The 26384-nt window shown below is 41.2% G+C and overlaps 1 protein-coding gene across 3 annotated transcripts in view; it reads right to left on the reverse strand.

Annotated features, from left to right (window-relative positions):
• The window catches only part of GTDC1 (glycosyltransferase like domain containing 1), a 311499-nt gene that overhangs the window by 93110 nt on the left and 192005 nt on the right, over positions 1-26384 (reverse strand). The window contains exon 7 of one of the 3 annotated variants that reach the window (XM_057400258.1): positions 21961-23576. The exons of 1 other annotated variant lie outside the window; for it this stretch is intronic. In XM_057400258.1, coding sequence (XP_057256241.1) covers positions 23235-23576 — 342 coding nt within the window. In that variant the 3' untranslated portion in view covers positions 21961-23234. Of the gene's footprint in view, positions 1-21960; positions 23577-23666; positions 23852-26384 lie in introns of those variants that run through there. One more of the 3 variants, XM_057400252.1, reaches the window with a different exon arrangement.

A 26384-nucleotide genomic window follows, 5' to 3' on the forward strand; every position in this document is an offset into this window, starting at 1 on the left:
CCAGTTTTGCTGATCTTGTAGATCTGAACAAGAAAATGTTTCTTTCCTTAAGACAGAAGAAAAAAAAAGTTTTTTTTTTAGCCCAAAGACCACACTTAAAAAATAAAAAAAAATAAAAAAAAAAAATAGAATGTCCATATCCGCACAGCAAGAGGCAGTAGGAGGAAAAGGTTTAATCCTTTCTGTGGGACTCTAACTTTTCCCAAAGAATTGCACAATCCTTCAAACTGTAGCAATGAACATAGCAGAGACAGAAGCCCTATACTACTGCTACCTTCCTTCCAAACTGTGATCTGCCAGTAATTTTCCTTCCCTAAAATTTCCATCCTGTCATGACAGATAAAGTGGCAGGGTCTACCATTCCTAATCGCTGGCCCCAGCTCCTGCTGAATCCTAGTATCATGCACAATTTAGTTATGGACTTTAGGCTCCAATTCATAGCCAAACCATGGAAGAGATTTAATTCAATAGCGGCTGGGGTCACAGGAGAAGAGTGCCAAGAGTAGCAGACCCTGTAGTAAGATATCCTGAGAAAGACAGTTACTGGAGGCAGAGAATATACCGGATGGTTTTGTGAGAGCTTACAGGAACCATAAGAGGACAAGAATCAAAGCCCTCCAGGAAAGTTAATGCATTAAAGAGAGTAAAATGGTGAAGGCTGGAGGGTGGACTGGCAGCCTGGATAGAGAAATGCTTTGGTTTGAGATGCATGTTCTTGTATTTCAAGCTCCCTACCTGAAAACAAAAAATAGTCAAAACTGGCCTGGGATGAAGAAAAGAAGTTCATAAGATGACACTGAATCCTCCTGCCTCCAAATTTATTAGGCAACAGCTTTTACCAGAACATAGATGAGGGAATTTACCTTAGATGAGGGAATTGAGTGTACTATCAGCAAGTTTGCTGATGACACTAAGCTGGGAGGAGTGGCTGACACGCCAGAAGGCTGTGCTGCCATCCAGCGAGACCTGGACAGGCTGGAGAGTTGGGCAGGGAATAACTTGATGAAATATAACAAGGGAAAGTGTAGAGTCCTGCATCTGGGCAGGAACAACCCCAGGTTCCAGTATAGGCTGGGGAACGACCTGTTAGAGAGCAGTGTAGGGGAGAGGGACCTGGGGGTCCTAGTGGACGACAGGATGACCATGAGCCAACACTGTGCCCTTGTGGCTAAGAAGGCCAATAGCATCCTGGGGTGTATTAGAAGGGGGGTGGTTTGTAGGTCGAGAGAGGTCCTCCTTCCCCTCTACTCTGCCCTGCTGAGACCCCATCTGGAATATTGTGTCCAGTTCTGGGCCCCTCAGTTCAAGAAGGACAGGGAGCTGCTGGAGAGAGTCCAGCGCAGGGCAACAAAGATGATTAAGGGAGTGGAGCATCTCCCTTATGAGGAAAGACTGAGGGAGCTGGGTCTCTATAGTTTGGAGAAGAGGAGACTGAGGGGTGACCTTATAAGTGTCTATAACTATATAAAGGGGGAGTGTCACGAGGATGGAGCCAGGCTCTACTCAGTGGCAAACAATGATAGGACAAGGGGTAATGGGTACAAACTGGAACACAAGAGGTTCCACTTAAAACTTGAGAAGAAACTTCTTCTCAGTGAGGGTGACAGAACACTGGAACAGGCTGCCCAGGGAGGTTGTGGAGTCTCCTTCCCTGGAGACATTCAAAACTCGCCTGGACACATTCCTGTGTAACATTATCTAGGTGTTCCTGCTCCGGCAGGGGGATTGGACTAGATGATCTTTCGAGGTGCCTTCCAATCTCTAGCATACTGTGATACTGTGATACTGTGATACAGAAACTTAATAAATGGCCACATAATATTTCTATGATATATTAGTGCTGGGAGAGGCTAAAAATCCAAGCCAAATTTGAAGTCACCTGTATGATGCAGGTAACTGTTTAGAAGAGCAGAAAATATAATTCATAGAATATTCAGAATAAAAACATAATCAAATAAATGCCCTTTGATACCTTTTCCACAACAATTTGCCCAACTCTATAAGGATACACAAAGAGTTGTGGTCAATGGCTCAATGTCCTGCTGGAGACCAGTAATGAGTGGCGTCCCTCAGGGATCAGTGTTGGGACCGGTCTTGTTTAACATCTTTGTTGCTGACATGGACAGTGGGATTGAGTGCGCCCTCAGCAAGTTTGCTGATGACACCAAGCTGTGTGGTTCGGTTGATACCCTGGAGGGAAAGAATGCCATCCAGCAGGACCTTGACACGCTTGTGAGGTGGGCTGATGACAACCTTATGAAGTTTAAAATCATGGCAAGTGTAAGGTCCTACACCTGGGTCAGAGCAATCCCAGGCACAGCTACAGGTTGGGCAGAGAAGAGATTCAGGGCAGCCCTGCAGAGAAGGACTTGGGGGTGTTGGTTGATGAGAAAATGAACATGGGCCGGCTTCAGTGTGCACTTGCAGCCCAGAAAGCCAACCGTATCCTGGGCTGCATCAAAAGGAGCTTGACCGGCAGGTTGAAGGAGGTGATCCTGCCCCTCTACTCTGCTCTTGTGAGACCTCACGTGGAGTATTGTGTGCAGTCCTGGGGTCCTCAACATAAAAAGGACATGGAACTGTTGGAACAAGTCCAGAGAAGGGCCACGAGGATGATCAGGGGACTGGAGCACCTCCCATATGAAGACAGGCTGAGGAAGTTGGGGCTGTTCAGCCTGGAGAAGAGAAGGCTGCGTGGAGACCTCATAGCAGCCTTCCAGTATCTGAAGGGGGACTATAGGGATGCTGGAGAGGGACTCTTCATTAGAGACTGTAGTGATAGGACAAGAGGTAACGGGTTAAAACGTAAACAGGGGAAGTTTAGGTTGAATCTAAGAAGGAAATTCTTTCCTGTTAGGGTGGTGAGGCACTGGAATGGGTTGCCCAGGGAGGTTGTGAATGCTCCATCCCTGGCGGTGTTGAAGGCCAGAGTGGATGAGGCCTTGGGTGCTATGATTTAGCGTAAGGTGTCCCTACCCACGGCATTGGGGTTGGAACTAGATGATCTTAAGGTCCTTTCCAACCCTAACGATTCTATGATAACAAGGAGGGCTGTGAAGGGACTCGCTTCTGGGCTGAAGGGTGCTTCTGCAGAAAAGCAGATCATCACGGGTGGCTCATGAACAAAATTCCCATAGCTTGCAGGTAGTTGCACTATAGTCATTGCTTTGTACAGAAAGGTTTTCAGTGGCGCTTTTAAGCACTTACTGTAATGTCAGAAGTCATTTATTTTATATCATGACACAGACCCTGCATTAAAACTCTCACTGCCAGGAGTCCCTGCGAATGTAACTATTTTTATGGACCAAATGTTGTGGGTCAGTGCTCTAACACGGGCTTGTTGTACGGTATATTGCTCAGTAAAGTGTCCCTCCACTGCAGGCGTTTAATAGTCTGTCTGTTGCATAGACCATTACCAAAATTCTGTGCTCTTTTTGTGTTTTATTAAAGCCCAGAGAGTCAAAGGGATGCCTGTGGGTGGCACGGGGCTCAGAAAGTTTTCTAAAGTGACCTGCAAAACCTCCAGTTTCAAGGTAAAGGATCCCACCCTTTGATCTCCACCACACCAAGCAAGCAGCTGCAATTGCCGATGACCCGTTCTCCAGGCAAAACGGCAGCAAAAGCATCCACGATTGACTGTTTTTTTGTTTGGTTGTTGGTTTGTTTTGTGTTGTTTTTGTGTTGTTTTTTTTTAATTTACATAACGCTGGGGACGCTGTCCTAGATTTTCCTGGCAAGCAGTCAGGAAAAATCCTTCCTCCATGCCGGGCAAAGCTTCCCACCCCAGTAGAGTGCTGGCCGATGCGATGGGAACCTTCCCTATCCCGAAGGCTTCCAGCCAGGCGTTCGATTTTGGCGAGCTGCCAGAGGAGGGTGCTCTCTTGTCAGATGAAGACCCTCCAAATTGGAAAGGCAGAGAGAGAACAGAGGACCAAGAATCCTCTTTACCTTACATCTCCTTTCAGGAAAGAATCACTCTGGTGCCTGCCTTCCTCCCCACACCACCCCCCCCCCACCCCTTTTTTTTCCCTCTCTCCCCCTCCCCCTTTTTTTGTCTCATTCTGTCACTCTCTGGTTCTCTTACAATGGCAACAACAATGATCTTGTCTAAATGATTTCACAGGCTATTATTCAGACACTCAACTTTTAACATTTCAATTTTGTCATTTTGTTGCTACACAAAAGGTGCACTTCTCCAGTATAATGTTCTGAGAATTATGTCAATGAGTAGTAATGGCTTTTAACATTAACTTGATCATTAACAACTACATTATCTGTGGCATAATCAGCACCTCAGTCTATTGTGTAATATTACTGTAAAGAGTTTGGAAAGGAAGGCCGGTCCTACACAAAAGTTCCTTAGATTAAGCTGTGATTTTGCTTTTAATTGAAATGCTTTTAAAACACTTAATATTTTTTGCAAACACTTTTAAATTGGGTTTACATCAATTTGCCTTGCCTCTGGAAATGGGCGTTTGGTTTTGGTGGTTTTTTTTAACCAAAGTAAGAACATCAAGGTTTGAATCAGGTCAACCAGATGAGTCCAACTAAACCAGCACAAGCTGCAGACCAGTTCCAGAAAGAGTATCTGTTGTGAAAGTTTCTTACATCCAAAACCTGTTCTATTTTTACACCAGTTTTACTCAATCTGTTCCACCAGTTTACCGACAGAAGCTATGCAGATGTTAACGCTTTTATATTGCTAGACAGAGGGTTGCCAATTTTAATTTGTCCTTACCAAAGAGTCAAAGGTAACATGAGAGTTTCTAATTCATTTTCCATGTTTCCTAAATAAGACTGCCCTACAATTCACCTTCAAAAATCCTTCTTGTTGGTAACAAATCCCATAGCCTAAGGTTTTTCATTAGTGAATGCCTGTTCTTGGGCACCACCTTTCCTGGGAGAGAAGGAGCAACATCCCTAACTTCTCTTACATACTAAGGACCAGTGCTTTAACTGATGGGAAAGCCTTTATCACTCCAGATAGGATAGATCTATTGATTTTAATTGAACTATGTTGATTTACTCTAACCAAGCACCTGCCCAACTCCCTACAGTTCTCTAAAGAGTCTCCCATTAGAATCTTGGACATAAGCTTCATAAATCAGGATGTGGCAATTCCCCACACCTGACACTTATATTCTGCCTTCTTTCCAGACAGGAGATCAGCAAAGCCATCAGCAGGGAAGTAAGTGTTGCAAGGTCACACACAAGTCAGGAACCAACCCAGAATCAAAAGATAGTTCTCGTGGCTCTCACACATGCACTCTTAACCAGCAGACCATATCTGTCCATGTGTTAAAGATGAACTGGTGCAGACTCACTGGTCATTATGTGCTTCACTGCTTACGCACATCATTGACTTTTATGGCCCTACTGGTCAGTGCTATACCACCCAATGGTTATGCCATCACTCTGGTGTCTCTGGGCTATTTCTATGATATCCAGGTTTACCAAAGGCAAAAAAAAAGGGAAGACAAGTAGGCTTAACCGATATAGGCTTATAAAGCTTATAAGGGCAAGTAGTGACAGTGTAAGGGGGAATAATTTTAAACTCAAAGATAGGAGATTTTGCTTAGATACAAGGAAGAAGTTCTTCACTGTGAGGGTGGTGAGGCACTGGCACAGATCAACCAGAGAAGCTGTGGATGTCCCATCCCTGAAAGTGTTCAAGGCCAGGTTGGACAGGGATTTGAACAACCTGATCTAGTGGAAGGTGTCCCTGCCCATGGCAGCAGGCCTGGAACTAGATGATATTTAAGGTCCCTTCCAATGCAAACTATTCTGCAATTCTATGGGCAGAGGACCTCTCATCTGCCAGTTTCCACTTTCCTTGATGTACCCTAATATATCCTGAACACAGAAAAGAATGGGATCATCATGTCATAGCCACTTCCAGCAGCTGGGAAACTGGCAGCTTGGAAGCGGATGAGTGTTTTGTGGATGCAGGGTACAAGTCTAATGCAGTCAGGAGCTGAATAACAATAAAAATAATCATTTAGCTTCATGTGTAAATAATTTCATTCTAATAACAGTTACAATCATAACATTAATGAAAATAATCACAGACTCAGAGAAGCATTAGAAAGATGCCACATTCAATTTAAAGAGTTAGTTCAGCTAAGTCTTACATGAAAGACATACTTTTAATACAGTAATTACATATTTGTTGGGAAATTCTTGCCTTATTCTTCAACCAGTTTTGCAGGCCACTGTGGTTATTTTCAGATGTCACCGTGGCTCCTGGACTTCATATGAAACATCTCTATGTGCTTGGACTGCTTCAGTGCTGTGGAACCATCAGCAATGCTACACCTCACAATTGGGACAGAGGGATATGGCCACACTGCTGCATCCCCAGGGAGCAACAATTAAGTCTAGGGCTGCAAAGGTCTGCTCTATAAAAGGAAACTATTGGGCATCTAGTGAATATAATTCAAAGAAAGCATCTTGTGCTTTATTATAATTTAAATAAAAGCTTGAAACCAGACAGAACATTTTTCAGTCCGTCAACGTCACACTTCTGTCAGTGTGATGTCGTTGCTCATACCACCCAAGAGCTGGCTCAGATATATTAACTTCTAAGGCTATGCTTGAAGACGTACACTTCATTATTTCACCCTTAAAAGTGCATTTATTCCAAAAATTAAAGGTTTCTTTTGCACACTTACAGCAATTCCATTATCACAAATAACAGGATTGTCAAATATCCCAGAACCAGAAGATCACACCTCAACAAGTTGCAGATGCCCATTTAGAAGCTTCAAATCACATTTGTTCATTTTCCAAATCCTACAACACGAACTACCAACAACTCATCAGTAACAAACTCAGACACAAAGCCTGTAAAAATGCAGTATCCTACCTTATTCACTATTTCAACCAATTTTAGCCCAGATACTATCACAAGAAATCAGAAGCAAAATCTAAGCCATTTCTGTTTAAGGACAGAAGTTTTAGCTCAAATATAATTGTGATGTCATTGAACGCATCAAAAGCTGAATGCAGACACTGCACTCTCATTTTAATGCTACTACTGTAGGCATATTTGAAACACTATAGCATTTTCAGACTATAACTGTTGTTTCTGTGGTTTCAAAGATAACAGAAGTTGTTCATAAAATTTATACAATGCCAATGCAGTGCATACAAAATACAGACACAGTGTCATAGGCAAAATACTCCCACAGAGAAAACTGCAGACCATCAAGTTATGATTTAGTATTATTGTGAGCAGCAATTTAAAACAGAGTGCTTTAGATACAACCCCCAAATCCTTAGAACTAAACAGATAAGACAAGATTGACTTGCCTGGTTAACTGGGGGACAGTTTCAACACCTGAAGAAGCAGTCAATTCAAAGACCATTTTGGCTTGCATGGTCTCAGCTGCATTCCCCAACAGACTTCCATCATGAAAGAAGAAAGAAAACTTAAATAGAAAAGAGAAATAATATGAGAAAAAATATTTAACAGTGCCCAGAATACTCCCCTGCCCTCCTCCTGGCCCATCTGACATGAAGAGCTCACAGCTGTGCCTCCCCCACAGGTGTTGCAGATGGGATTTCAGGGAGGTCCTTCCAGGCCAGGGATTACCTACAGCTGTTGCACAAAACATGAGAAAGCGTCTCTCACACAGTTAATTGATAAGTTTGCTCATCTTCACCACCTTGCTGTTCAGCTTCACCCAGAGAGGTGCAAAAAGAGGCAGATGTGGTATTTGGCAAGCTGTCAAGACACATCTTTCTTTTTAAAAGTAAGGGACACTTCACTGGCTGCTCTCAGCCAGGTCCTTCTGTCTGTAACAACACTGCTGTTGGCTCTGAAGATGCCCTTTCCAAACATGGTCAAGGAGGAGGCGGTGATAGAGGGGGAAAACAGTAATTTTTCCAGGTGCTAACCAAAACAGATTTCTGCCCTTTCCACCTAACTCTACTGTCAAGAGCTGCCCACAATCCTTGCAAAAATCCTTCCTCATGGAGGTATTCTTTTATCAGTCATCAGACAGACCAAATTCACCTTAGTGGACTTAATAGCCACGGGTCCAGCCATCTTGCCCCATAGAGAGTCTCATACTGCACCCATAACATGACATGGTCTAGACACCATTGTCCTGACATCAATCATATGCACAACACATTGCAAACAGCAGCATCCCACTTTCAGTTTTACCAGCGGTGTCATTTTTATTGTATCATCCATCACTCTGTACCCTTCATTCTGCAGGCAGTCTCTCCCTCTAAGTATTTCTTGGAGTTTTGGAGCCTGAGGACAGATCTGAAGCTTTGGAAGTATCATAAAGGTTATTCCCATTGACACCCACTGCAATCTTATTCTCTCTCTAGCTAAATAGTAACGGTCACTTTGGTGATGCTGCCAGTGTGAATCTTGTGATGCCTGCACCTCCTGTCAGAAAAACATTCAAAGTACATCTGAAATTAAACTAGACAAAGCCAAAGTTCTGCTTAGGAACATCCCACCTGCAAATGGCAGTGTTGTCTTCTTTGATTTCAAATTCACTTTGTAACTTTCCAAACAGGAGGTGCAGCTCAACCGTGGAAGCAGAAGATGCAAAACAGGGACACTTCCCATTTTTTTCTCACGTGGCTGCTGCTAACAGGTGGAGAATGCTTAACATAAACCCATAGTAAAGCCTCAGTGCCAATGGGAGTTATCTACTCGCATTATCCTTTCAGGCTTGTGCTTCCCAGCATGGATGTACAGGGCTTTTTGTCATTCCAGAAACCACCAAGCACAGAGTGGCACATTCCAGCTGAACTTGGACTTTCTGCATGAGCTGATATTTTGGATCATAGTTTCCTCCTTGGAGCTGAGATGGGATTTTTCTGGCTTCAGCAAAGTGGCAAATTGTCCACAGCCCTTAACTTCCACTCCTAGCATATTTTTCACTAAGTAATTTGCAAGGAAAAGAGTCCAGAAAATGTTTGGTCAGAGCTACATATTTTACAACCACTTCATTTGAAAGAACAGAATATTTTTGGTAATGTTGCTGGAATGACAGTTCCCTAGCTCTTCACTGCACCATTTGCTGCCTTTGCACACATTTATACCTTTATATCTAGAGATAAAATTGAGCAGCACTTCACCATGAGTGGTTTGCATCCATAGTCAGGAGGCATGAACCCCTTTACACTCTGTAGAGCAAGGAGGACACACCAGACCCATGCAGAGAGAGCAAAGGACACTTTTGATGGGGACTGAAGCTGCCCCAGAAAGCTTACTCCAGTATTGCCTCCTTCCTTCACCATGCTACTTCTTTCCTGATGACACTTAGCTTGGAGCTGGGAAGGGCAAAGCTGGCAGACTGGAAGATTGCCTAATGTGCTGTGACTGACATGTAATCGAATATTCAACCACTGGTCCTCATGTCGGCAGTAAAGTGAATATGACACCCTTCAGCTTAGTTGTGATCACACCTCATTCTTCTTCAAACAGTTTCATAAAGGTGCAGCCTGGCTTCCTTATGAGACAGATGTGTGAGATGGGAGAGCAGTCACAGAGGTCACCTGCTGCTGGGAACATGCCAAGGACCTGACCTTTAAATGCCAACCACATCCCCACCATGTGCCCCCATGCCTCGTGCTGAAGTGGGACTCACTGCACGCTTTGCTTTCACAGCCGCCATTGCGCTCAATGACCTGGATGAGCCACCTGTTCGACATTAGATGCGTCTTTATCTCTCATAGCCTTCTGGATCTGTGAGTGCTGAGAAAAAAAAGACACGCACACCCACACAAAAGAACATTTGGGGGTGAGAAACCCCAAGGGAAACAACTCATATGTTCGGGTCAGGCCTTAGAAAAGGTATCAATTCTTCTTTCCACTTAGCACAGCCTGCTGCCTGCTCAGGCTCTTTGTCTCTACTCTCTTCCCAGTACAGAAAGCATTTCCCTTTTAAATGACATCTGAGTGCTGACATGCTGGAGGCACCCATCCTGCATCATCTCTGGCAGATGGAGCAGCTGGCCATGATTTTCGGGATTGCTTAAATAAAACTGCAGTGCCATATCAAGAAATGAGGAGAAAATGCTCAACAGTGTTTAAGATGTTTAAACATCACAAACTGTCTAAGACTTCAGATTGCTGTACTGCGCATTTTTGGTGATGAAACTGTTCTTATTGATGGTAATAGTAAAATCTTCATCATGATTCATTTCCTTTTCTTTCTGGAAGGCAGAGACAAGTCCTACAATGTTCCTGTTCTGACCCAATATCAGACTTTTGCCTTCCTACATCAGGAAGAAGTTTGGACAGTCGAAATATCACAAGTCAAATTCTCAAGGTTTCTGGAGAAGGGAGCTTCACTGCTGCAAACATCAGACCTGAAATACCCCAATGCTATCAAATGAGAAGCTGACCCACTCCTTCAGTTCACAAAGCCAGTAACATTTCTGCATGTATTTCAGAGACATGCAAGCAATTTTAGTGCAAGCAGCAATGTTCAAGCCAACATAAATGCCAGCTTTCCCTTTCCCCTATGGTTTTGCTTGAGATAATTAGGCTGATGGCCATTTCCCTGCCCTCTGGAGATGGTTGTGTTTAGTGGTATATGTATTTTGGGAAAAAGCCTTTTAAGTGAAAATTGTCATTGTCATATCCAGGAGCCATTTAGTTCTTTCTAGCTCTACAATAAGCCTTCAGCTTTTCTACTAGTGATTAAAGTTAGATGTGATAATGGAAAACACCATCAAGAAACTTTAAGTCACAACTGCTGAAATTTGGGGTTGTGGAAGTGAAAAGGAGGATTTAATGTCCACCTTAGTGGGACTTCTTTGAAAGTTTAAGTCCTGGTAGATTCTAAAGTAGATGAGACAATCCTGCAGCATTTATGCAGTTACCACAAGAAAGCTGTAGGTGTCAAAGGAGACCCCTCACTACTGCACTACAGTAAAGCTACTGAATCTAGTAATATCTGGGAATCTGCCTAAAATCTACTACCTCCTCCAACAAGGGAAGCATCTGTGATGAAGCTAACACAAATGAAAGTGCCTTGATCTTTTTCTTCAAACCCTGCTCAGTATTATCTTGCCTCAGAAAAGAGTGCTTGTCATGCCAGAGCAGGGTAGGTTGCAAAGATATTCAGAAAACTCAATATGAAGTCAGTACCTGAGAAGTTGTGATGAATTCGTGTATAGTTGCAGTGAGGTATTTACTCGGCATATTGACTGTCAAATCTTTAGGCATTTCAGAGCACTGTAACCCATGGAATTACCCCTCATCCTCCTCACATTGTCTTCCCCCACAGTCCCCAAACTATGTGGGAAAGCAGCAAGAAAAGGGCATACAGCCCACTCCAGAGCTCCTCACACATCTCTTCATGAAGGCGATACTGTGAGCACAGGCAGCTGGCCACCTTCCACAGGGACCACGCACACCACTTCCACCGTGCTCAGGCACCTCCAGCCGCAGATGTTGGCTTTTACTGCTCAGGTCTCCCATATCACTTGGCCACCTGTACAACATATTTAACATACAGCAGTTATTCCATTGCTGTTTGCACTGAAATAACCTTGGCAGAAAATGGTAGTTAAACCCAAGCATAATTTTTTACACTGTGTGTTATATAAAATCACCTCTTTGGGTAAGTAATATCTTGTTGCCTTCTTAATGGAATACAGTATTTCTTGTCACCAACAAAAATTGGCCAGAATTGGTATTTAAGGTCTAAATATCTCCATTCCAGGCCTAGATTTCAAATTCTGAAAAAAAAAGGGGAACTTTGACAAACTCTGGATTTTAGATGAGGGATACTGTTGGACCCTTCTCAGATAGTGAGATGGTGAAATGCAGCTCCATCACAGAGTTAGGTTTGAATGGAGGCCTCAAATTCAGACACACATACAGGATTTAGATGTGCTTTTTGGATTTAAGCCCATTCCTAGCCATATCCATTTGATGTAACAGCTATCACACTAGCTAAAAAAAAATAAATTAAAAAAATAACAAAAAACACTTAGAGGGTTCCTTTTTTTTTAAATGAATTTAAAATTTTCTTTTCCCAAACTTGGAGAGAGGTGTCATGACCCTGAACATAACAATAACATAATTTTCTTCTGCTGCTATTCAAGAAATACAGTATTTTTCCCCTCTGTTTGCTTTAAAAATTAGGTTGCTAATGATAATGTTCCTCTCATAGATGATCTTGTACTTTTTAATGATACCCATAGTTTTCCTCCACATAAATGACTAAATCCTCACAGAAATCTCTGTCTTGATTAGCACTCCTGCTAGTAAAATTTCACATACTAAATCAGTACCAGCTGTAGCAAGAAAGAATGAAAAAGGCAAGTGTAAATGTTCCATATGCCCTACCAAATTGGCATCTGTGTCAGTAACCCTGTGTTTTTTTAAACAATTGTATACATACATTCTCAGAAGTGTTTTGCTCACAGGATTCTGCAAGCAAAATTTCCTCTGTTGGTACATCACTGAAATGTCACATCTAAAAAAACCCCAGCAAGTACTTTTCCTTGTTCTCCTTCCTACACCCAAACCTGAAATGCAATTAAATTAGTTACCTCGAGTTTACTGCACCTTTATTTTGATGTCTGCTCTCTGTAACCTGACACTGGAGCACTTCTGCAAAGCTGCTTCACATTTAGCACTTGGTTATTAGTACCACTACAGAAAGCCAAAGCTACTACGGCATTGTAATTATTTCCAAGCTGAATTCAGAAATAGGGACTTGAGTTCCAACCCGGCTGTTGGGGAATGCTGCTCTGGGAAACGTTCCTACAAACCAACATCTCGTCTTTCGCATGACTCATGAATGATGATGCAGGAGGAAGTTCATCCTGGGGAGAGCCCAGATCTCTGACCCAGCATGGTCAGTGACTCAGCTTCCTCATGCAAAATCATGATTTGGGTACCAGATAGATGATAGTTACAGCCTCTTGAACCATTCTTATGTTAGTAAACTGCCTGAGCACCACCTGCTCCATCATTTTGCCAACAGAAGAAAGCCCAGAATACAATGCAGTCAGTACATGTACAATACAACTTAAAAGTAACCATGTCCTCAGCAAAAACACTTTTGAATCAATTTAGGACTATCCTGCAACTGGAATTTGATCAGTGTAGCAAAACTGGACTTTCAAAGTTAAACAAACATTAACTACCGCTCCAAATGGGTAGCAAATGCTGCAGTCTTCTGGGGAAAGATGATACGGAGCCAGACTGTCCGCTAGTGTAAGTCAACCTAACTTCACTGGACTTTCGGTGGAGCTGTGCTGATCAACACCAGCTGACTGTCTGATCTACTGGAAACCCAAAAGCCAGCAATCATGTTTCCCTGACATGAGATGATATAAAGTAAACAGGGAGAATTAAGAACCAGTTAAGGGCATTAATTAGATGTTTCTGGGAATAATAAAATATTTCTCTCATTTCCAAAAGTCAGAAAGACCATCTCTCCTCACACTCTTGGGCATGACAAAGTGGTGATAATCATTACGGTTTTTTTTCCAGTGCAATATGGAGTGTGTATTTGCACATCATGTCATGCCTGTCCATGGTAATCAGAAGCCATTATTTCCAAAAGCTCAAAATTCCCTCCTGGACTTTGGTATGCCAAGTTTTAGTTCACAGTGATTTCTTTTCCCTTTTTTTCTTTTCTTTTTTTTTTTTTTTTCATGGTTGACTTATAATTGCTGCAAACAGAAGTTTATAATGGAAATGTTGACAAACCATAACTACAGTGTCATGTTAACACTACTATTGCTGCTTCTCTGTCAGACTTTCCTTTAACCCTATGAGCCGAGACTTGTATCGAGTATCAGCAAAAGCCCAGAATACACAGGGAATAGTAGACAGAGCAGAGCACTGGAGACAAGACTCCTGGAATAAAATCCTTGCCTCAGTGAAATCAAAGGGATTTTATCCCTGGTGTCTAGTCTCACTTCTGCCAGACACTTGCTGTGTAATTTGGACAAATTTATCCTCTGCAAAATGGACAGGAAAATATGTTCTGCACTTACCTTACAAGTGTTGCAGCATAATTAGTAAATCATGCTATTAAAGGAAGCGGAGGAAGGCTAAGGATAAATATAAATGCTACCTACAAATCCTTAAAAAATAAAACCAGCAAATATTATGCTAGGCATCCTCTATGCATGGGAGGCAGAAGGATCTTCAGAGCTCTGCTCACATTTATTTAAACAGAGACACCAATATATCTCCCCACAACACCTTCATTATTTGGGTCCTGTCTCATGTTTGTGATTTTCAATTTTATTCATAGCTTAGGTCTCATTCTTGACATTTTTATCTAGATTTTGTGTGCAATAATATACATACATTAGATGGTGTTGAAACCATCGACCCAAGTTACTATTTTTAGCTCAGTGCAGAGGGTGGGATAGAGACATTAGTGACAACGAAAGAGAATATGTTCAGAGCTGTCATCAGCAAATATTTTCTTCTCTTGCCAGGAATCCTAAGTGTGTAGAAGGGCCTCCTAGGCAAAATTTTTAAGGCAAAACACTTGGGTCATTACAAAGAAAAACCCAAACAACTAAGTGACATCACCAGGAGGCTGGGCTGCTTAAAGGCTCCCGATCACTGAATTTGTGAAAAAACTCTTATTTAAACTCTTATTTGCTCCCTCAAATTGCTGATGTGCCTCTTTGCTTCTGTACTACCCATGCACAGAGCCTGCAGATGTATATAATTTACAGAGCTTTCCTCATCAAGGGGATTAGGCAGCCCTCTTTCAATATGTATAAGAAGTACAAACACACACTTACCCACTATGTTTTACGCCTGCCTGCAACAAACAGCTGAACAGATTGTGATGAAATTCAGACACTGACAATCTGACAAAAAACTTCTTTTTTGCCTTAAAATCTGGCTTCCAGAAGTTTTGTAAATCTAAATATTTTATTTGAATACTGCAAGGGCCCCAATCTTATGGAAAGCCTATGAAGCAAACATGTAGATATATGTAGTTAAAGGAGGAAAAAAAAAAGCAAGCACAGACGCATACATAAAACTCATATTTGTTGCAACTTGCCAATTTTCACAATGACTCAGTTGCGTTTTCTCTCTCTGGCTCCCGAGACTGTAACTAGACTCCTCTAATAAGCACTTTTTGCCTACCAGTGTCAACGGTGCTTTAACAGTAGTTTCAGTGTCAAATTGCCCTTTCCTCAGCAGGGATTGTTAAGCCTCTCTGTATTATACTTCCAAGACTCTCACGAGCTGGAGTTGGGAGATATAATATTTTCTTTGAAGTTTGCATTTCACAACACACTGGGATGCAAACAAGCTCCAGTTTCTCAGTAGTCAAACAATTCTGGCACACAGGGACTAGGACTAAATATTGTACCAAATTTTCTAATTACATCTTTGTGATATTTACTACATGATGTTAGGTGAAAGCAGATTCTAATCAATATAAACCCCCTTGTCTAAACAGGACATCTGGGCTTTGAAATATTCTATTTGTTGTCTCAAAATTACCCTGTAGCAAGCCACCATAACAATATAATATCTTAGTCATGGAAAACTTTGGAGTATTTCTGATAAACTTATCATAAACAGATGAGTGCTTTCTCTCTTGCTGTATTAAGGTGATGTAAAAATTGAAGATAAAAGTCAGCTGTATGCATAAAATCAGAGACTTATGCCAAGAAAATGCTATGTTTACAAGTTTAAAAGCTCAAAAGTCTGAAAAGGCAAAAATTAGGATTCTTAAAGTAACACTAACTCAGCCACATGGCACATCCTGGCAAGCACATTTAGCAAAATAAACATTAGCATATTCATATACACATTTCTAGAGCAACGTATTTTTAATGTGGCCAAACTAATTCAACAATGGGAATCTCAACTTTTCTCATTTTATGGCCAGATTCTCAGCTGGCAGAGATATATTATTTCAACAAACTGACATCATCTACAGCAGCTAAGCAGGAGAATAACTTGCTTCTGAGCAGGCAAGTGCCAGATTCTGATGCACTTATGATGACAAGTCTCTTTTTCTGACTTTAACATCAATATTCATAAAAAAGATAGACAGATGTGATTAAGAATCAGTTCCTTAACAAGAAGCCTGAGCCTTCCAGTACAAAAACATTCAAGAGAATCACATTTTCGACTATATTTTCTCATGTAGACTCGGAAGGAATCCAGCCTCCCTGGTACAAGTATTTTACAGCATAAGATGCGGACAGTTGTAACTCTTTAGACCTGAACTTTGGATGATGTTAATTTATACTGACTCTCTCAACTTTATCTGGCAATTCCTTGATTTGTTCTTCCAACAATGACAAACTGCGCCAGATGGGAGCATCTCCCTGCACACGAGGCACATGGGCATGTCAGTGCAGGATCTGTTCCCACATTGAAATCTTCCCACAGAGAAAGTTTACTATGCTGAGAACGTTCTCTATGGATAACAAGGTGGATCTAGGTTCCCAAAGCAGCTGCCTTTGCAAAGCTGGCTTATCCCATCATCCCTGAATTGCCCTCACTGGAAAGGATCTCTGGATGGCACAGGGCCAATGCTGCCAGCCTTCTGCCATTCCAACCTGCCTGCAGAGCAGGCATCCTCCCATCATGTTGGAGCTCGCCAGCCCAGGATAAGGGGATCTAAAAATGACATAAAGTCCCCTTTGCCCCACCTTAATATGACCTATGGTAAATCCAGCTTGGCTGGGGCTGAGGATCAAGGCCCTTAGACACTCTTAACTTAATGCTGCAGGTAGGAATATAACTCCTCCCGTTAGTCACTATTTATTTTTATTTTTTCAAGTGCCCAAGGTCCTGGTCAGGACTAAAGTCCCACTGAGCAACATGCTCTATAAATATGGAAAAGCCTCAAAAATTTTCAGTGTAAGAAAAGAATACATGAAGAATAGGCAGTGAGATGCAATTGTGTGCACATTGTTTATAGATACTATGTGCAAATAGTTTGTTGTTTGGTTCTTGTTTTGTTTGTTGCTTTTTTTAAAGGATCTTGAACCTCACCCAGCCAGACTTGGAGCATTCAGAGCAAGTTGGTTGTTAACAGGCTTCATAAGGATACAAGGGGAATTAATCTTCAGGTCACCTCCTCTCCCTTTTACAAGTCCTAAAAAAAAAAAAACTCTAGAAAAGCTTAGCTATCCATCCCTTTCCAAACAACAAATGGTGGTGTTTCAGAGTTAGATATGGAAAAAAAACCTGGAAAGGCTTCACACCTTTGAGATCTCCAGCCTGAAAATAAACTGGATAGATATTGGCAAAGAGGTTCTAAAGTTAGTAGGGGAGACAGACAGAAAAACAGACAGTGCAATTACTTCATTTCCACAAGTGATCTTGCAAAAAAAAAAACAAAAAAAACAAACCAACAAACCAACAGATTTGATTAATAATTAAAAAACAAACAAACAAAAAGCCCCATTATCTTGAGAATCAGGAATAAGTCTGGCCGGAAAATTCAGAAAGGCCTAGACATATAAACCCAAAGGGTTGTAGGGCAAATTCTGACTTTGAGGTTTTGTTATAGGCCCTCCACATGACTTGGATGGCTACAGCAGAGCCGGCTCTGTCCTGGAGTGGGGAGCTTCAGTGTAGCAGTGGAACACCCGCCTCCCTCTGGGACCTGTCCAGGAGTGCCCAGGCCACAGGGTGGGAACGGCCATCTGAGAGCCCTGGGCCAATTACCCAGTAACACCCCTAAGCTATGAAGATCTAAAGATCCCCTGAATAATCCTATTCAGGGAGAAGAATTATAACCATGAAGAGCAAAACCGAGGGGAAATGGGATCCTTCCTCAGACCCCTGGCAGACACAGAGAGGACAATGGGGAAATAAGAGCTAGCATAAGTCTCCTCGAGTATGTCCTTAGCCACCACAGTTTCAGATGAGTTTCCATGATTTTCTTTGGGGGATTAATTACTTTGCTGCTTGTTACCTTTTGTTAGAGGCGTGACACCAAATAACCTTGTTGCACAAGGTACCAGATGTTTGGATATCAGTTTCGAAAGAAAAACATTTGTTTTCCCAGTTGAGTCTTCAAGATTGTTGTTTTGGTTTTTTTTTTTTTGAGGGGAAAAAAAAAAAATCCAACATTAATTTTAAGGCAAGCAGACACCAAAACATGCAACAAATGATATAGATGGGTGCCAAGTACTCTGGATGGAAATTATAGAGTCCTTCCCCCCGCTCATATTTGCTGAAGATGTGTGTCTCCTTACAAATAAAAAATGTATTAAGAATATGTTATGAAAAATAACAAAGAATAGCAGAGAAATCAGAAAGTGAGTGGCACTTCAGATGGAGTTTAGCAAATTAAGTCATTGACCTGAAGAGGAGATTAATACCAAACAAGGTGCCCCTTCTTCTGAAGTAATGAATATTCTTCAAACAGCAAGGGAGCACTGACTGCTGTTTGATGCTGATGACATTGAAAATTTAGGAGAACAGAAATTCCATCATTTTTCATTTGTATGCAAATGCGTCTGTTCCAGAAATTAACCCCTGAACCCCATGTCAGTTTTCATCTGGAGGAATTCTCTTCGCTAGCATCACACAGCGCAGCCTTGCTGCTATCCTGGGGTCACTGGGGCTTCCCCACACAGAACAACACAAAACCCTAAAACAAAACAACAGGAAAAAAAAAAAAAAAAAAAAGGGAAGAAAGCAGGGTGAGGGAAATTGGCCAGATCATGCCAGGCTTTGTTTACCCCCATTAATGGAGTATAAAGGAGCAATAGAAGCAAGAGCACGTTGTAAAATGCACATCTCTAATGCATAGCTCTGGGTACTGGCATAATTGTAATGCTAAATGCAGCCTTACCTCTTTAGGCAGAGCAGCGGCCACTAATCACTTCCACTAGTGCTAAGGTGAACCATGGGCCAATGTACAAACCGTATTACTCTTCCTTTCAGACAGGGCTTCCACTGTTAAAAAGTTCCTTTGTCACTTAGCACCTTAGACAAATGCTACTATCTGCATGTGAAGTGGAAAGAGATGATGGAGGTTTTTTAATTGATGTGGATTTAATTATGCTAATTTAGACAGCTGTAAAGCCTTTTCAGTATAGCAGCATAATGGGACCAGCAAATACAGGTGTCCTTCACTGCAGGCGCTTAATGTTTAACCTTAGTTGTTTTGTAAGAAAGGGAAAATGCAAAGTAATGGTTAACCAACAGAAAGCTCTATTTCTTGAGGACCTAAAGAGGACACTTCACTTTGATTCTCTGTACAATCCCATTCAGGGCTGAAGAAATCCACACAGCAGAGCAGAGCACAAATAGCTTTCTTTGCAATGATGCCTGATCTGATGGGTAAGGCTGAGGCCAAAACAAGAGGGCTCAGGTGTGCCACGGATTTCACCATCCTGCACAGTGTGCTTCACTCAATTTGGACCACCTCCAAACAAATGCTTAATTTAAGACAGACTTTTCATCTTCCTTCTGCAGCCCATTCTTTAATTATTTCTATCCAACCACCTACAGCATCAGCAATGATTAAAACCAGTAAGCAAGATATCTTCTTAGGATGTTCCCTTAGTGTCTTACCTGAACCTCTCTGGGCCTGTTATGCTTCCACCCTTTCCAACATCCCTCATCCCACATCCTATGTCCTTTCTCTAGGCTCAAGCTGACACCCCCAGTGACCATCTTAAGAACCATTTTCCCAGGGTCAGCTTCCCCAGGTGGCACCATACAGCATCAGTACAGCTTGAAGGGAAGACTGTAAATGCTTGGCCAAAGGTGAGGAAGGGATCACTGAACTTTTTCAGCATAGGATGAAACATAGCCCAGATGTGCCTGTATCTCTTCCATGGCCAGAGGCAGTCTCAGTGACCAGCTGCCTTGTGTCAGATATCACCTCAAAGCTATCCTGTTCAATAGCACTTTCTTTTTTGTATGACCATTTCTTTTTTCTTTTTTAACAGCAGTTGCTAATTATTAAATGCTTGTTAGAGTAGTACCAAAAGCTCTGGCATTCAATTTCTGGTGCATATTACTGAAGTAATTTCAGGTGTTACTGGGCCGAACTACACATGATTCCTCACTGGTGCAGCAAGCATAGTCTGCTCAGAAAGTAGCATTCTACCTAGACCATCTTTTTTAAGGACTGCTGCCAAACCAGTGAATGCACTGGAAATATACTCTGCACCATCAGATGGAGCTGATTTGTGTAAAGCAGGAGGGTGAATATTAAATCCAGGTGTACAAAGCTATCTGTTGCTACATCTTCTTTAGGTCTCCCAGAGGCAGCAAGAGCAGAGAAAAGGGGAAAAGTGTTTTCCCATCACGTGACGCAATAGGTAGTCTTTCTCTTTGATGGGAAATGCTCTGCATATCTGTGTCTGTCTCCATTGAGGTGGCATTTGGGTGCTACACTATCTCCAGTAATTCCTAAAGTGCAGTAGAAATGAGCTTTTATCCCATACCACACTGAGGTCATATGATTTGCCCAAGGTCACTGAGAGCAGGGATGGAAATTCAGATTTTGACTTTTCTTCCAGTGTCTGATTCCTCAGTGTCAAATTGCATCCCTTTCTTTCCCCACCCTTTCCTCTCTGTCTGGAGTTTCACCTTATGAGCTCCAGGCACTAGCTATGGCAATCCTCTCCATTTTGGCAGCAGTTCCTGTTCTGGGAAATGTTAGCAACAGGCACCAAGGGGTTAACAAAGTACTGTACTTCAACCAAATTAACCAGCTTCTAAGTCAAGTCTGCAAATTCTGCTGCCTAGATACAGATAATTCTTCCTGAACACTTAGTCCCCTTGTCCCCCCACCTCCTCCTCAGGAACAGCCAACTGCAAAGCACTACATAGCTATTATGCTCATCTGCATATATTATAAGCATTAGCTTGACAAGCTTGCTGGTGACAGTATCAGTCATACTTCATCCTTTTTCTGTGGTCCAAAACTGGATTCAACACCCATGGGCCCATGCTGGGCTCTCACTGCCGCTGAAGGGCCAAATGCCAGCTAATCTGGAAGATATCCTTTCCAACAATAGCACCTTACTTCCTGGCTGGCTTCCCCTGAAGTCTCCTTGGTTGTTCTGGCAGCTGGGACACAGACAACACATTTGGGGTTGGGTCAAGTTTTCCTCTTGGCTGCTTTGAGCTCTTTGATGCCATTTTCCTTGACTTACCCTTGATTATGGCGAATGGTCTCTATTACATTTTCAAATAACCTGATATCCATAAGAAAGGCTTTGGGGTAGGTTTTATTTCAAGTGTTATCCATTCTTACGTTTTCCTGATGCAGAAATGTAATAATTGGTCCTAGAGCCAACCAAATCCTGGTGCATAGCCCAGCAGTATATCAAATTTCTTTTGCATATACAGAATGAAAATGCACAGCCTTTTTAACAGGGACAGCCCATGTACAACATACCAATGTAAGCACTCTGCTCTGTATTTTAACGGATTTTAGGAATTTGTGGGAATTCTCTCTAACATTGGAGAGTAAAAGATCAGAAGAAATGCTCTTGCAAAAAATACAAATGGGTGCTTTGATAACTATAAAGTTGCTTTCTTGGACCAAAAGTCCACATTAGGAACCAAATAAAATATTTAAAGGCAAAAATCTTGCAAAGTTTTCTCCTGTGAAAGGAAAAATATGGTCTATGCTATACCAGACCTTCTTTTGCAAAATATGTTTAGGAGTTGCCATGAAACAAACAGAATTCAAAAGAGCTTGAAAAGTTTTGTTAAAGTTGTATTTATATATATTTCTAGGAATGGTTCATTTGGTTTTTCTTTAAATCCAAGTGTCAAGTTCCATTTCAGACCACATATAAATATAATTTTGCTCTCACATAATGCTTTTGCGTTATAATTCCATTTACTACAGTGGTGTTACCTTTCAGTTACTCTAATAGAAACAAGAGCAGAATTATGCCGATTAAAAAAAAATCTGCTTAGAGAAAGAAATACAGAGAGAAAGAACACAGAAATAAATACTTTCTCTGGCTTATTTAATATAGTTGTTTGTCCAAATTGTAACAGAGATATTTATTTCAAGAACTATTGTTTGATCAGCAAGAGTAAACAGTGATATATCTTTTAAGTCCAACAAGCAGTTTTTACAATTCATCAAACAACACCTACCTAAGATTAAGTTTAGTTGGTCAACTAAAAGAAACAAAAAAAGGTTTCAGGTCATATAATTACATCCTTCTGTTTCCCAACTTTCTTAGAAATCTCTGTCTAAAAATAATTCCAGCATCCGGATGTCTGAAATTTGGCTTATTTTAAAACATATAAAAACTCTAATTTCATCCTTAGCCATTTTAAGGTCTTGGTGCTTGCATGAAGTAATAGTGCTTAGCACTACTATATACCGCTTTCCATCTCCAAAGCACTTTACAAACATTAGCTAATTAATCCTCACAACACCCCTGTGAGGTATGTAGGTAAGTATTGTCATCCAATTAGGTAAGTATTAAGCACTGTTATCCCACCAGATAAGTATTAAGGTCTCCCATTTTACTGGAGATCCTGAGGACAACAGGTTAAGTTACTTACTAAAGGTCACAGGGGGAATCGGTAGAATAAAACTTGGGATGTTCTGGTTTCTTGATGGCTATTCAGACATCCGGGCAGAATCCGGTGCTACTACCTCAACAAAGGCATCCATCAGCATCCACATGGAAATTAGGGCTTTCTACAACCCTCCAAGACACAGAACCATGAGTACGAGGCAGTGAAAAGATGCACCTGAGAAGCACAGCTTCCCCTGTCTGAAGTGGGCAAAGATGCTATTGCCTAGGAAATTTCTCAGGAATTTCTTTAAGAATAAAGGTCTTGGACCGAGGTGTTTTCCTGTGAGTGCATGTGGACATGCGTTCAAATGTATTGTTAAGCCTCACCAGTCAAAATCCCCTTTCCCCCCAGATTTACTTTTATTTTTCACTGTTTTGTAAAGATGGACTCATATTAAAGTCTCACATCAATGCCACAAATATATAAGCCAATTGATCATAATTTGCATCTTCTTAACATGGAAAAGTCCAAACTGAAGCCCCAGCTCAGAGGCTTCCAGGTTTGTCAGTAAGCTTGAATCCACAAATATACTTGATAATCCCTTTCAGAGGATCTAGAAAACAGGACTAGCCCAGCACATTTTGGGGTTTAACCTAGTCTCAACAGATATCAATCTGTTGAAATAATATCATCCATTTCCCCAGAGACAATGCATGTGAACATCTGCTTCTTATTTCACTTGGCTGGTAGGGAAAAAGTGAAAGCTCCTACTGTAACTTCACTTGGAGCTGCGTTTGCAAGTTAAGAGAGTCTTGCTTTGGAGTCCTATGGGTTTTATGAAGTTACTGAATTCTAGATCAGCATATGAAGACCCCAGAAAAGCAAAACTCACCCCTAGTGAGCTTGTTACAAGCTGCAATACCAGGCAAGGCATATTGCAGGGTCTGCTCAAGGACCCATCATTTTCTGATACATGATGGACAGTCATGACTGTCCTCTCCTCAGCAATTTGGCATTTGGCTAGCGGCAATGTCATTCTGAGGGAGCAGCCCCAGTGTGACAGCAGCTCTTCTTCTGAAGGCAGGGGACCGTCATAGCGTTGCTCCAGCTCTAGCTGGAGCTGAGGCAAATCCCAAGCATGAAAAAAAAAAAAACAAAAAAAACCCAAATAAAAAGAAAGAAAAAGACCTCAGCTAGGTTTCAGCTGAGCTCATTTATGTTTTTCAAGTGGAAGGTGGTTTTAGTTGAAGTAAACGACACAGTTTTTAGATAATTCAAAATTCATGGCAGTTTGATCCCACAGGGCGTCAAACAAGCATAAACGATTTGCCAACAATCCCTACAAATTGAAATAACCAAACCTTGCAGAGTTCCAGCAAAAGTCTTAATCCAGTTCTAAGAAAGAAAAAAAAAAAGAATAAAACAAAACATTTTTGTTTTACTCATCTATACAAAAACATTTTCAGTACAATACATGCTAAGATCAAATGCATAAAAGGTAGCCCAAACATTTAACATCTTGAAAACTCAAAAAACCTGAAACCCACAAACCAATTAACAAATAAACAAATAAGAGTCAAGGAAAAGAGAAGCAAATTTAGATTCTAATGCATTCTGTTGTAAATCTAAGAAAATTAACACAAAATGCAGGTAATAGCCATATCATGTATGTTACAGTTGTAAGAAAAAAAAAAAAAAGGCAACCAAACCTGTGACAAGAATGTGCTTAGTTATTATATTCTTTTAAGCTTGGTCTGTCGGAATTTTTTCCTTTTTTTTTTTTTTTCCTATGTACTGGTCATCAGTGTCTGCCAAAAGACTTTTCATGAATTTGTGCCATCCCATTTCACCAAAACAGAGGAAATTATGTTTCCTCACAACCTAAAGACTCACGCGTAGGTTTTACACCATGATTTGTGCCTGTAAGCTAACACAGTGACATGCCATTCCCCTGCCTAAATAATGTAGACCAAGCGAGTAGTTAAATTTCAGTGTGGGTTATGCAAAATGAAAGGATTAAAAAATGAAAAGAGCATTCATGTCATGTTGCTCCTTTAAAACGTTATCACATAGCTCCTTTTTTTTTCTAACCTGGCCTTTTTTTCCCCTAATGGTTTATCTATAACTTAATATAACTAATTCTTTTGAAATAACATTCACAGTTAGTATAATTGGTGTTATATAGTTCTGATGTACATTACAGAATATTCTGTCACTAGACACTAAATTGAAATTTTAAAGAAAATGATAGAAATAGCTGTAAGGGAAAAAGTACCCTTTTAAATCTAATTTGCTATGCACCACAGTAGGGTAATGGATGCAATGAAAGTTCCTTTATTGAGTTCCCATGTCCAAAAGGTATTTAGGTAGCAAAGGATGTTAAGCAGACCCCCTGTGCTCCTCCTTTAAGTAAAGATAGCAGGAAATAAGGTATATAGGTTTGTGTCCTCCTGATTTTTATTTCCTCAGGAGTACAACTTATGCAAAGGGCACCTTAGGCTACTTGGAGGATCACAAAGGGTGCCCTCGACCCCCTTGCTGTCTGCATGAATAGAAGCATCTAAAGGATGGCTGAAGCCATACAGCGAGTTAAATCCTTCAGGTGGGTCTTTTCAAATTCCAATAGTGAGGAGTTACTGGAGAATTGGTAAGGATTTCACTAGGCCCCAGCAGGTTTGAGATCAAAAGCCCTGGTTAAATAAAAGCCTGTTGGGAAATCTTAAAACCTCTTTGTAATGTAACTTAAAAAAGTTAATACAAAGAGCCCTTAGACTGAAGCCTGTAACAGCATGAACAAAGAGTATATCAAAACTGATTCCATTAAGGGAAGGTAGACAAATAATTTCATTTAATTTAAAGAGAAATTATATATATCACTCTGCTAAAAACTAAAAAGCATACTAAAAGAAAAAAAAAAGCAAAACACCAACTACAGAGACTTTATAATACATACACACACAGAGAGCTGTGAATAATAGAAATATATATATAATCTAATTATAAATATATTTCAGAACAGAGAGCAGAACATTATATATGCATGTATATGTTTTAAGTATCAATTCATCCAATATGTGCACGTCTGTGTATGTATAATTCTAGTATACACCTATTTTTATCATTTATGAGGCCTCATGCTGGGCTTTCAAATCTGCAGTTAGATACATCTATATAAATATCCAGAAAAACACAGCTGAAAGAGCCCCTACATTCAAACTGACACAAGACATTTTTTCAACCCAATTAATTAAAAAAGACGGGTGCTCATCAGTCAGCTGGCACAGGATTTTTCTCCATCATATTGCCAAAGTGTCATAGTGTTAGTTGTGCAGCATGTTTGAAACAGAAAATCTGGGACTAGGTTTTAGATATCATTTATTATCTGACCTCTTTCTGTGCAGCTCTTATACTTTTAACTCATTGGGAGTTCTGCACCAGAGGCAGGGGGGTAGGAAGGGAGAGACACATAATTATGTAGAATCATTTCTGTTGGAAAAGACCTTTATGATCATCCTTTTGGTGATGTTTGAAGATCTCCTGTTGGATGTCAGCTGCACACGCGCAGGGGGTTCGTGCAATATTAGGACAAAGTAATCTACCCTGTGAGCACCCTACTAGCAGGGGATGGCTTTGTCACTACAACATTGTCCTTGGGCTGAGGGGACCATGGCTGGGGATCCCTCACTTCACAATGGAGTCAGGCCACTTGAGTGCAGGATGCTCTGGACCCCCTGGGAGGAAGGAGAGTGACATCCTGTTGCCCCATGGCTCATTCTCCACTATGGAGTCACTAACAATTTTGCACTCTGCACCCCTCAAGAAAAGAGAGAGGCTGAATTTTATTGCTTTGAGGAGGTTTTTCTTTATTATCATGGTGGGGGAGATGTGGCTATCTCATTAGGTAAAAAGCATATTTTCCTGTTTAAGA

This window comes from Pezoporus wallicus, unplaced genomic scaffold (assembly GCF_028554395.1).
Source record: "Pezoporus wallicus isolate ANWC-B61680 ecotype Strahan unplaced genomic scaffold, APGP_CSIRO_Pwel_v1 contig_6807, whole genome shotgun sequence".
In the NCBI taxonomy this organism is placed as follows: domain Eukaryota; kingdom Metazoa; phylum Chordata; class Aves; order Psittaciformes; family Psittacidae; genus Pezoporus; species Pezoporus wallicus.